This window comes from Branchiostoma belcheri, unplaced genomic scaffold (genome assembly GCF_001625305.1).
Source record: "Branchiostoma belcheri isolate BF01 breed outbred unplaced genomic scaffold, Haploidv18h27 scaffold31, whole genome shotgun sequence".
Classification (NCBI taxonomy): domain Eukaryota; kingdom Metazoa; phylum Chordata; class Leptocardii; order Amphioxiformes; family Branchiostomatidae; genus Branchiostoma; species Branchiostoma belcheri.
In genome coordinates, this window is record NW_017803921.1 from 1,948,163 (window position 1) to 1,960,610 (window position 12,448).

Below are 12,448 nucleotides of genomic sequence, written 5' to 3' on the forward strand. Positions count from 1 at the left end.
ACCGGTGTACTTGGACTGCTTGTGGTCGACTTGACTCCATACGTAGTGCCAAGTTCAAAGATTGCCCTGTAGTTCAACTATAGTGGAATGACCTTCCGTCGTGGCATAGGATGTGCTTGTGGCAACTTGTGATGTAGACGTTGCGGAAGACGATGTGCTAGCACTTTCTGTTGTACTTGGACTGCTTGTGGTCGACTTGACTCCATACGTAGTGCCAGTCGAAGATTGTCCTGTAGTTTCAACTATAGTGGAATGACCTTCCGTCGTGGCATAGGTTGTGCTTGTGGCAGCTTGTGATGTAGACGTTGCGGAAGACGATGTGCTAGCACTTTCTGGTGTACTTGGACTGCTTGTGGTCGACTTGACTCCATACGTAGTGCCAGTCGAAGATTGTCCTGTAGTTTCAACTATAGTGGAATGACCTTCCGTCGTGGCATAGGTTGTGCTTGTGGCACCTTGTGATGTAGACGTTGCGGAAGACGATGTGCTAGCACTTTCTGTTGTTGTACCAGCCACTGTGGTGGTGGTCTCTGCCAGCGTTGACGTCAAAGTGCTTTGCTCTGTTGTTACAGGCAAAGTGGGAACTCTGCTTCTTTGCGCAGTCGTACTTAGCTCTACTGGTGTAGATTCCGGATGTGTTGACGTTGCCGAAAGTGTTGTCGATTGGACTGTACTTCTTGGGCTGCTGCTTGTCGAGCTTATCCCAACAGTTGTGAAAGATGTAGAATGAGCTGTAGACAGCCCACTAGTTGAATGTCCTTCAGATGAGCTGACAATTGGGCTTGTAGCACTTGTCGAGCTGACCCCAACACTTGTCGAAGTCAAGAGGGAGGACGATTCCGGTGTGCTTGTCTGTTCTGCTGTTGTATTAATCACGTGTGGTCTCCTCAAGAGTTGATGTTACAGTGCTTCGATCTGTTGTTGCGGGCACTGTACGAAATGTGGTTCTTTGCAAGGTGCTACCTTGACCTGTCGTTGTAGACTCTGAAGCTGTACTCGATATTACTGGTGTACTTGGACTGCTTGTGGTCGACTTGACTCCATCCGTAGTGCCAGTCGAAGATTGCCCGGTAGTTTCAACTATAGTGGAATGACCTTCCGTCGTGGCATAGGTTGTGCTTGTGGCACCTTCTGTTGTAGACGTAGCGGAAGACGATGTGCTAGCACTTTCTGTTGTTGTACCAGCCACTGTGGTGGTGGTCTCTGCCAGCGTTGACATCAAAGTGCTTTGCTCTGTTGTTACAGGCAAAGTGGGAACTCTGCTTCTTTGCGCAGTCGTACTTAGCTCTACTGGTGTAGATTCCGGATGTGTTGACGTTGCCGAAAGTGTTGTCGATTGGACTGTTCTTCTTGGGCTGCTGCTTGTCGAGCTTATCCCAACAGTTGTGAAAGATGTAGAATGAGCTGTAGACAGCCCACTAGTTGAATGCCCTTCAGATGTGCTGACAATTGGGCTTGTAGCAATTGTCGAGCTGACCCCAACACTTGTCGAAGTCAAGAGGGAGGACGATTCCGGTGTGCTTGTCTGTTCTGCAGTTGTACTAATCACTGTGGTGTCCTCAAGAGTTGATGTTACAGTGCTTCGATCTGTTGTTGCCGGCACTGTACGAAATGTGGTTCTTTGCAAGGTGCTACCTTGATCTGTCGTTGTAGACTCTGAAGCTGTACTCGATATTACCGGTGTACTTGGACTGCTTGTGGTCGACTTGACTCCATACGTAGTGCCAGTCAAAGATTGCCCTGTAGTTTCAACTATAGTGGAATGACCTTCCGTCGTGGCATAGGTTGTGCTTGTGGCAACTTGTGATGTAGACGTTGCGGAAGACGATGTGCTAGCACTTTCTGGTGTACTTGGACTGCTTGTGGTCGACTTGACTCCATACGTAGTGCCAGTCAAAGATTGTCCGGTAGTTTCAACTACAGTGGAATGACCTTCCGTCGTGGCAACGATTGTGCTTGTGGCACCTTGTGCTGTAGACGCGGCGGAAGACGATGTGCTAGCACTTTCTGTCGTTGTACTAGCCATTGTGGTGGTGGTCTCTGCCAGCGTTGACGCCATAGTGCTTTGCTCTGGTGTTACAGGCAAAGTTGGAACTCTACTTCTTTGCGCAGTCGTATTTTGCTCTGTCGACGTAGATTTTGAAAGCGTTGTTGATTGGACTGTACTTATTGAGCTGCTGTCTTTTGATATGGCAGCATTTGTGGTTGGGGCACTCTCTGTCGAAGAGGTGGCTGAAATTGATGAAAACGTTAAAACACGGCGGTCTGTCACTACGGCATTCCTTCCCATTGCTATGCGCGTTCGAAAAGGTATCTGGTTACAAGACGCTATTTTGGCCTGTTTTGGACTACCCGTAAAATATTTGAAAATAAGCAAATAATATTTAGTGGTAAATTTCGTCAAATTAAAATGAAATTATGGTCTTAACATCCTTTAAATGTTAGATTTTTATGTTAAATCACTGATTTTTTTTAAATTTCGCTCAGAAAGACGATTATTTTCGGGTTTCCGAGCACAAGTCATGTCACGTTTTTAGGCAAACATCGTTCAAACCTGGCTACGTATATTACCCCAGATCCTCGATTTTTATATTTTTCGCAGACTAGGAATAAGATCAAAAATCATGTTTTAGGGATTTTTGATTTTAAGTCTAGTTTTTGTCGACATATTGGTGAAAAAATGACATTTTTTGACATTTTTCTCACTAAATTACCCATAATTCAAAATTGAGGTCATTTTTCAAAAATCCCTAAAACACGATTTTCGGGACAACCGTTACAGTCATTTTGAGCCATAAATGGGGTATGTTTTACTCTCCATGTTTCCAGGTTTGAACGAGTTTTGCATACATGTCATATCGCCAGAAAGTGTGCATTGTGTTATTCATACAGGCGTAAAGAATCATTACAGTATTCAAGGTCACCCAAGGATACGACAGTAGCTTCGCTATATGTTACTTACCCACCAACAATTATAGCGGACATGTACTGTCCAGGAAACTGTTTGTATCGATAGAAAAGTGTTGTTTTTTATCTATTGCGAGGCACTCAGGCAGAAGGGCTTGTTTTGCCGCTTTATTGTAAATGACCGCAGGTGACCCCGAAATGGAACGCGGGTTCGATTCGAATTGCCCAGATCGAACACGATCGAACACAGTTCGGATTCTATGAAATGTGGGAACTTTGCAGCCCAGATTTTACCACCGTGAAAATGGCCATAGTTTGTTTACTAGGCAGCTTGTAGCTTTGATGCTAAATACAATGTTGACAAACCTGACCACGTTGTATGGTAATTTGTGTCTTTGTTCGTAGGGTTATGTAAATTTGTTGATCACGCTTTAATTGGTAATGATATTGTGGTTGTTCAATGGAGTATCTTTTGCATAATTGGAGCTTTACACAAAGTCAACAAAGATCTTACCTTCGCAGGGGCTTGGTACAACTGTATCATTCATTCTGTAAAGGGATTGATAGGGTATGAGCATTACACTGCGAATACAATTAATAAACGATGTATTGTTTACTGACGAAAATGAACATTGATGAAAATGAACATGCCTTACCTGCATTTCCTATCAGAGCCGACCAAGACGCAAGATGACCCGTTGGAACAGTAATCATTGGAGCAAATCTCTGTATGGGACAAAATATCAACAGTTTTAGGTTTTAGCTTGCTGTTTATGGGCATATAAATGTACCTGTTTGCGATCTGGATTGCTATTTTACACCAGGATAGCATGCACTGGTTGCTGAATACAGATGAATAAAATTTTCTAGAAAACAAAGTACCGTAGGTAGTCCGTAGAACGATTCCCAGTGTGTTGTTGCCGTCGGTAGCAATTGACTCAGTTAAAAATCCTTCTACCTCTTCCATTTCTACGCAGGGAGTACTAAAGTTCAGAAGAACCGTAGATACCACACTGCCTTCGTAAAATTGTATCACTGTAGCGCCGTGGAAAGTCGTGCTCCACCCACTGGGATTTAAGTACTCGGATATCTAAGAAAAATAAAGAAGTTAAACATCATTACCAGATACACAACAACGAAACGTTTTTCATCAGCTCAGTCAATGTAAACTGCCACCTAACGGGTAGTCTTGTAGGAGCCTTATTGTAAACATTTTCGGTAGCAAAGTTATAAAAAGGATACTAAATGATGGAGACTGTTATCTTGCATACTTTTATCATAAAGACTTGATAATGATAGCCATCCATTCCCATTAAAAATGTCGTAATACTTTCCATCTGGATCACATATATATATATATATATATATAAGAATATGCCAAACTTGTAAATTGTGTGTTAATTAAAGTAGTGAACTAGGATGATTATAGATAATATTATCGGTAAAGTACAAGCTGGTTGACCTTTGATGTAAATTACATGGATCATGGGCCGAAAATGAAAGTATGGATCAGTTGATCAGTAAACGAATTATCTGTAATTGATATAAATTGATAGAAAAAGAATGCATGTAAGTTTACTCCCTCACCTTGTCTATCAAAATACTGGAAAGGCCTCTAAACTGGTTGCTAGTGACGACTAACAATTCCGCATCCCATTCCAGGGCCCCAAGGGTGACTTCCAATCCAATTCTCGCTGGGACTGAAACAAAAGACAACAATTTGTCCAAGAATGAAATAAACATCTTAATTAAAAGGTTTTGATGTAGCGATAATGGCAACTAGAAATTATCATCTATCTTCAATGTCTTAAAGAGTTGGTTTTGATGAAGCGATAAGACAAAGTTATAGATGCAGCTGTTATTTTTACCCCGTATGACCTTTGTAATTCTGCAAGGATTTCTAATGATTCGCGTCTTACCTTTTCTTCCCGGCTTTCTTCACAAAAGACAAAACAGAATCATAAGGAGACAAAAATGCCTTAACTGATGGAACACTATATGTTAAACTACAAGTTGTAGGTACAACAACTAACATTTTGCATAGGTTGTCACGTTCAAAAAGTAAGATACTTATAGGTAGTTACTATATAATGCATTTCTTTCCAAAGCTAAAATACAGTGGAAATAAAAATATAATGAATTACCTTCCATCTCCAAAGTCGTAGTAGCCATTGTGGCCTCTGTCAAGGAAGGCGTCAACGTGCTTTGATCTGTTGTTACTGGTAAAGTAGTACCTGTGGTTCTGTGCGCAGTCGAACTTTCCTCTATCGGTGTAAATTTTGTTGTCGATCGGGCTGTAGAATGAACTGTATACAGTCCACTCGTTAAATGCCCTTCCGATGTACTGACAATAGGGCTTGTAGCACTTAGTGTCAAAGGCATTGTGGAAGAAAAATCAGGAGTACTTGTCTGCTTTGAAGTTGTACTAACTGCTGTGGTCTCTCGAAGAGTTGATGTTACAGTGCTTCGATCTGTTGTTGCCGGCACTGTACGAAATGTGGTTCTTTGCAAGGTGCTACCTTGATCTGTTGTTGTAGACTCTGAAGCTGTACTCGATATTACTGGTGTACTTGGACTGCTTGTAGTCGACTCGGCTCCATACGTACTGCCAGTCGAAGATTGCCCTGTAGTTTCAACTATAGTGGAATGACCTTCCGTCGTGGCATAGGTTGTGCTTGTGGCACCTTGTGATGTAGACGTTGCGGAAGACGATGTGCTAGCACTTTCTGGTGTACTTGGACTGCTTGTGGTCCACTTGACTCCATACGTAGTGCCAGTCGAAGATCGCCCTGTAGTTTCGACTATAGTGGAATGACCTTCTGAGGTGGTATATGTTGTGCTTGTGGCACCTTGTGATGTAGAAGTGTCGGACGACGATGTGCTAGCACTTTCTGTTGTTGTACTTGCCACTGTGGTGGTGGTCTCTGCCAGCGTTGACATCAAAGTGCTTTGCTCTGTTTTTACAGGCAAAGTGGGAACTCTGCTTCTTTGCGCAGTTGTACCTAGCTCTACTGGTGTAGATTCCGGATGTGTTGACGATTCGACAGACGTCGCCGAACGTGTTGTCGATTGGACTGTACCTCTTGGGCTGCTGCTTGTCGAGCTTATACCAACAGTTGTGAAAGATGTAGAATGAGCTGTAGACAGCCCACTAGTTGAATGCCCTTCAGATGTGATGACAATTGGGCTTGTAGCACTTGTCGAGCTGACCAAAGCTGTTGTCGAAGCCATTAGGGAAGACGATTCCAGTGTGCTTGTCTGTCCTGCCGTTGTACTAATCACCCTGGTCTCTTTAAGGGTTGATGTTACAGTGCTTCGATCTGTTGTTGCCGGCACTGTACGAAATGTGGTTCTTTGCAAGGTGCTACCTTGATCTGTCGTTGTAGACTCTGAGGCTGTACTCGATATTACTGGTGTACTTGGACTGCTTGTGGTCGACTTGACTCCATACGTAGTGGCAGTCGAAGATTGCCCTGTAGTTTCAGCTATAGTGGAATGACCTTCCGTTGTGGCATAGGTTGTGCTTGTGGCACCATGTGATGTAGACGTTGCGGAAGACGATGTGCTAGCACTTTCCGGTGTACTTGGACTTCTTGTGGTCGGCTTGACTCCATACGTAGTGCCAGTCGAAGATTTCCCTGTAGTTTCAACTATAGTGGAATGACCTTCCGAGGTGGCATAGGTTGTGCTTGTGGCACCTTGCGATGTAGACGTTGTGGAAGATGATGTGCTAGCACTTTCTGGTGTACTTGGACTTCTTGTGGTCGGCTTGACTCCATACGTAGTGCCAGTCGAAGATTGTCCTGTAGTTTCAACTATAGTGGAATGACCTTCCGTCGTGGCATAGGTTGTGCTTGTGGCACCTTGTGATGTAGACGTTGCGGAAGACGATGTGCTAGCACTTTCTGTTGTTGTACCAGCCACTGTGGTGGTGGTCTCTGCCAGCGTTGACGTCAAAGTGCTTTGCTCTGTTGTTACAGGCAAAGTGGGAACTCTACTTCTTTGCGCAGTTGTACTTTGCTCTGTCGACGTAGATTTTGAAATTGTTGTCCATTGGAATGTACTTGTTGAGATGCTACCTTTTGATGTTGGAACGTTTGTGGTTGCGACACTTTCTGTCGAAGACGTAGCTGGAATTGTTAAAAATGTTTAAAATGACCATAGTTTTGTTAATAGCTTGGCTTGTAGTTTTGATGCTAAATACAATGTTGACAAGTATGATAATTTGTGTCTTATGTTCGTAGTATTATGTAAATTTGTTGATCACGCTTTAAGTAGTGATGATATTGTGGTTTTTCAATGGAGTATCTTGAGTATAATTGAAGCTTCACACAAAGTCGACAAAGATCTTACCTTCGCAGGGGCTTGGTACAACTGTATCATTCGTTCTGTAAAGGGATTGATAGGGTATGAGCATTACAATGCGAATACAATTAATAAACATTGTCTTGTTTATTGATGAAAATGAACATGACTGAAAATGAACATGCCTTACCTGCATTTCCTGTCAGAGCCAACCAAGAAGCAAGATGACTCGTTGGAACAGTAATCATTGGAGCAAATCTCTGTTTGGGAGAAAATATCAACAGTGTTTTAGGTTGTAGTTCTCTATGTGGACATACCTGTTAGGAAATCGTACAGAAAGAATCTCAATGTAAACTTTTAGTAAATTAATTTCTCCATGATTGGTTACTATGGTGGAGTAAAATATATATATAATTTGTATGTACCCTAGGTTGTTGTATTACACCAGGATAGCTTGCACTGGTTGCACAATGTAGATTATTTTACATTGCGTATACGAGTGTAAATGTAACAGAAGACAACGTACCATCGGTAGTCCGTAGAACGATTCCTAGCGTGTTGTTGCCGTCGGAAGCAATTGACTCAGTTAAAAAACCTGCTACCTCTTCCATTTCGACGCAGGGGGTAGTAAAGTTGAGAAGAACCGTAGATACGACACTGCCTTCGTAAAAGTTTATCACTTTAGCGCTGTAGAAAGTCGTGTTCCACCGACTGCGAGTAAAGTACTCTGATATCTAAGGAGGATAATAAAGTTAAGCATATTTACCAGATACGCAGCAACTGTACCAAGTATTTAATGTCATTCAAGTCGGAGCAATGTACCTGAGAGTTTATACATTAAGGTACAACTGAGAAAATGAAAGTTTGGATGATCATTTAACGACTTAATCTGCAATCGATATACATTCATAAAAATCAGTTTAAAATTGCTTTGTCACCTTATCAATCAAAATACTGGAAATGCCTCTAAACTGATTGCTAGAGACGACTAACAATTCCGCATCCCATTCCAGGGCCCCAAGAGTGAGTTTTAATCCAATTCTCGCTGGGACTGTGGAAATAAGAGACATCAATATTATCCAATCATATAATAAACATCTTACTTGAAAATGTTTAATGTAGTGACAAAGGATACTAAATATTATTCTTAATCGCCAATATTTCAGTTGGCTTTACTAAAGAAATAAGACGAGGTTATAGAAAAAGCCAAGCTGTCCCGCGGGTATGTTACGCCGTATGACCTTAGCAATGCTACATCGATTTCTAAAGATTTTCGTGGTACGTTTCCTTGCCCGCTTTTTTCAAAGACAAATAAAGAATCTTAAGATGCCACACTATATGTATACCTACAATATATGAGTACAACAACTACCATTTTGCACAGGTTGCCACGTTCCAAAAGAAAGATCATTATAGGTAGTTAGATACAATGCATCACTTTCACACTCCGGGCAGCCATCGCCAGGTACATTACCGACAAATAAATCAACCAACCATTTTAAGATGCCTATACCCTAAGATATAGCGACTTTCAAACCTAAGAAAAACTGGAAAAGGAAAAATCAATTACCTTTCATCTCCAATGTCCCACTAGCTACTGTGATCTCTGTCGATGAATGCGACAAAGTGCTTTCCTCTGTTGTAATTGGCAAAGCAGGACCTGTGGTTCTGTACGCAATCGAACTTTGCTCTATCGATGTATATTCCGAAAGTGTTGTCGATTGGGCTGTAGAAGAACGTGTAGACAGTCCACCTGATGAATAACTTTCCGATGTCCTGACAATTGGGCTTGTAGCACTAACAGTCAAAGACATGGTGGAAGACATTTCGGGTGTGCTTGTCTGTCCTGCGGTTATACTAATCACTGTGGTATCTTCAAGAGTTGACGTTACAGTGCTTCGATCTGTTGTTGCCAGCACTGTATGAAACGTGGTTCTTTGCAAGGTGCTACCTTGATCTGTCGTTGTAGACTCTGAGGCTGTAATCAATATTACTGGTGTACTTTGACTGCCTGTGGTCGACTTGACTCCATACGTAGTGCCAGTCGAAGATTGCCCGGTAGTTTCAACTACAGTCGAATGACCTTCCGTCGTGGCATAGGTTGTGCTTGTGACACCTTGTGATGTAGACGTTGAGAAAGACGATGTGCTACCACTTTCTGTTGTTGTACCAGCCACTTCCGTGGTGGTGTCTGCTAACGTTGACGTCAAAGTGCTTCGCTCTGTTGTTACAGGCAAAGTGGGAACTCTGCTTCTTGGCGCAGTCGTACTTAGCTCTACTGGTGTAGATTCCGGATGTGTTGACGTTGCCGAAAGTGTTGTCGACTGCACTGTACTTCTTAGGTTGCTGCTTGTCGAGCCTATCCCAACAGTTGTGAAAGATGTAGAATGAGCTGTAGACAGCCCACTAGTTGAATGCCCTTCAGATGTGCTGACAATTGGGCTTGTAGCACTTGTCGAGCTGACCCCAGCAGTTGTCGAAGTCAGGAGGGAGGACGATTCCGGTGTGCTTGCCTGTCCTGCAGTTGTACTAATCACTGTGGTCTCCTCAAGAGTTGATGTTACAGTGCTTCGATCTGTTGTTGCCGGCACTGTACGAAACGTGGTTCTTTGCAAGGTGCTACCTTGATCTGTCGTTGTAGACTCTGAGGCTGTACTCGATATTACTGGTGTACTTTGACTGGTTGTGGTCGACTTCACTCCATACGTAGTGCCAGTCGAAGATTGCCCTGTACTTTCAACTACAGTCGAATGACCTTCCGTCGTGGCATAGGTTGTGCTTGTGACACCTTGTGATGTAGACGTTGAGAAAGACGATATGCTACCACTTTCTGTTGTTGTACCAGCCACTTCGGTGGTGGTCTCTGCCAACGTTGACGTCAAAGTGCTTAGCTCTGTTGTTACAGGCAAAGTGGGAACTCTTCTTGGCGCAGTCGTACTTCGCTCTTCTGGTGTAGATTCCGGATGTGTTGACGATTCGACTGACGTAGCCGAAAGTGTTGTCGACTGGACTGTACTTCTTGCGTTGCTGCTTGTCGAGCCTATCCCAACAGTTGTGAAAGATGTAGAATGAGCTGTAGACAGCCCACTAGTTGAATGTCCCTCAGATGTGCTGACAAATGGGCTTGTAGCACTTGTCGAGCTGACCCCAGCAGTTGTCGAAGTCAAGAGGGAGGACGATTCCGGTGTGCTTGCCTGTCCTGCAGTTGTACTAATCAGTGTGGTCTTTTCAAGAGTTGATGTTACAGTGCTTCGATCTGTTGTTGCGGGCACTGTACGAAACGTGGTTCTTTGCAAGGTGCTACCTTGATCTGTCGTTGTAGACTCTGAGCCTGTACTCGATATTACTGGTGTACTTTGACTGCTTGTGGTCGACTTGACTCCATACGTAGTGCCAGTCGAAGATTGCCCTGTACTTTCAACTACAGTCGAATGACCTTCAGTCGTGGCATAGGTTGTGCTTGTGGCACCTTGTGATGTAGACGTTGAGAAAGACGATGTGCTACCACTTTCTGTTGTTGTACTAGCCACTCTGGTGGTAGTCTCCGCCAACGTTGACGTCAAAGTGCTTTGCTCTGTTGTTACAGGCAAAGTGGGAACTCTGCTTCTATGCGCAGTCGTACCTAGTTCTACCGGTGTAGATTCCGGATGTGTTGTCGAATCGACTGACGTAGCCGAAAGTGTTGTTGATTGGACTGTACTTCTTGGGCTGCTGCTTGTCGAGCTTATCCCAACAGTTGTGAAAGTTGTAGAATGAGCTGTAGACAGTCCACCAGCTGAATGTCCTTCAGATGTGCTGACAAATGGGCTTGTAGCACTTGTCGAGCTGACCCCAGCAGTTGTCGAAGTCAAGAGGGAGGACGATTCCGGTGTGCTTGCCTGTCCTGCAGTTGTACTAATCACTGTGGTCTCCTCAAGAGTTGATGTTACAGTGCTTCGATCTGTTGTTGCGGGCACTGTACGAAACGTGGTTCTTTGCAAGGTACTACCTTGATCTGTCGTTGTAGACTCTGAGGCTGTACTCGATATTACTGGTGTACTTTGACTGCTTGTGGTCGACTTGACACCATACGTAGTGCCAGTCGAAGATTGCCCGGTAGTTTCAACTACAGTCGAATGACCTTCCGTCATGGCATAGGTTGTGCTTGTGACACCTTGTGATGTAGACGTTGAGAAAGACGATGTGCTACCACTTTCTGTTGTTGTACTAGCCACTTCGGTGGTGGTCTCTGCCAACGTTGACGTCAAAGTGCTTTGATCTGTTGTTACAGGCAAAGTGGGAACTCTGCTTCTTGGTGCAGTCGTACTTAGCTCTACCGGTGTAGATTCCGGATGTGTTGACGATTTCACTGACGTTGCCGACAGAGTTGTCGATTGGACAGTACTTCTTGCCTTGCTGCTTGTCGAGCTTATCCCAACAGTTGTGAAAGATGTAGAATGAGCTGTAGACAGCCCACTAGTTGAATGTCCCTCAGATGTACTGGCAATTGGGCTTGTAGCACTTGTCGAGCTGACCCCAGCAGTTGTCGAAGTCAAGAGGGAGGACGATTCCGGTGTGCTTGTCTGTCCTGCAGTTGTACTAATCACTGTGGTCTCTTCAAGAGTTGATGTTACAGTGCTTCGATCTGTTGTTGCCGGCACTGTACGAAACGTGGTTCTTTGCAAGGTGCTACCTTGTTCTGTCGTTGTAGACTCTGAAGCTGTACTCGATATTACTGGTGTACTTGGACTGCTTGTGGTTGACTTGACTCCATACGTAGTGCCAGTCGAAGATTGCCCGGTAGTTTCAACTACAGTCGAATGACCTTCCGTCGTGGCAACGACTGTGCTTGTGGCACCTTGTGCTGTAGACGCGCCGGAAGATGATGTGCTAGCACTTTCTGTTGTTGTGCCAGCCACTGTGGTGGTGGTCTCTGCCAGCGTTGACGTCAAAGTGCTTTGCTCTGTTGTTACAGGCAAAGTGGGAACTCTGCTTCTTGGCGCAGTCGTACTTAGCTCTACCGGTGTAGATTCCGGATGTGTTGACGATTTCACTGACGTTGCCGACAGAGTTGTCGATTGGACAGTACTTCTTGCCTTGCTGCTTGTCGAGCTTATTCCAACAGTTGTGAAAGATGTAGAATGAGCTGTAGAGAGCCCACCAGTTGAATGTCCTTCAGATGTACTGGCAATTGGGCTTGTATCACTTGTCGAGCTGACCCCAGCAGTTGTCGAAGTCAGGAGGGAGGACGATTCCG

The 12,448-nt window shown here is 44.0% G+C and overlaps 3 protein-coding genes across 3 annotated transcripts in view; all 3 read right to left on the reverse strand.

Annotated features, from left to right (window-relative positions):
* Window positions 1-444: 444 nt before the first annotated feature.
* Window positions 445-2,059, reverse strand: LOC109474470 (serine-rich adhesin for platelets-like). Its single transcript, XM_019774761.1, has one exon. It carries the CDS (start codon window positions 2,057-2,059, stop codon window positions 869-871), a length of 1,191 nt encoding a protein of 396 aa, XP_019630320.1. The 3' UTR covers window positions 445-868.
* A 1,500-nt stretch (window positions 2,060-3,559) lies between these two features.
* Window positions 3,560-7,290, reverse strand: LOC109474471 (mucin-17-like). Its single transcript, XM_019774762.1, has 7 exons — window positions 7,261-7,290; window positions 6,408-6,510; window positions 5,786-5,915; window positions 5,052-5,620; window positions 4,495-4,607; window positions 3,790-3,997; window positions 3,560-3,633 (listed from the first exon to the last, which is right to left on the reverse strand). The coding sequence occupies exons 1-7, from the start codon at window positions 7,288-7,290 to the stop codon at window positions 3,560-3,562; spliced, it is 1,227 nt and encodes a 408-aa protein (XP_019630321.1).
* LOC109474472 (mucin-22-like) overlaps window positions 6,924-12,448 on the reverse strand; it is a 12,912-nt gene continuing 7,387 nt past the window's right edge. Inside the window, exons 3-8 of the mRNA XM_019774764.1 lie at window positions 10,151-12,442; window positions 8,783-9,571; window positions 8,151-8,263; window positions 7,739-7,946; window positions 7,261-7,472; window positions 6,924-7,022 (exon numbers count right to left, since the gene is read on the reverse strand). Coding sequence (XP_019630323.1) covers window positions 7,399-7,472; window positions 7,739-7,946; window positions 8,151-8,263; window positions 8,783-9,571; window positions 10,151-12,442 — 3,476 coding nt within the window. The 3' untranslated portion in view covers window positions 6,924-7,022; window positions 7,261-7,398. The remainder of the gene's footprint in view (window positions 7,023-7,260; window positions 7,473-7,738; window positions 7,947-8,150; window positions 8,264-8,782; window positions 9,572-10,150; window positions 12,443-12,448) is intronic.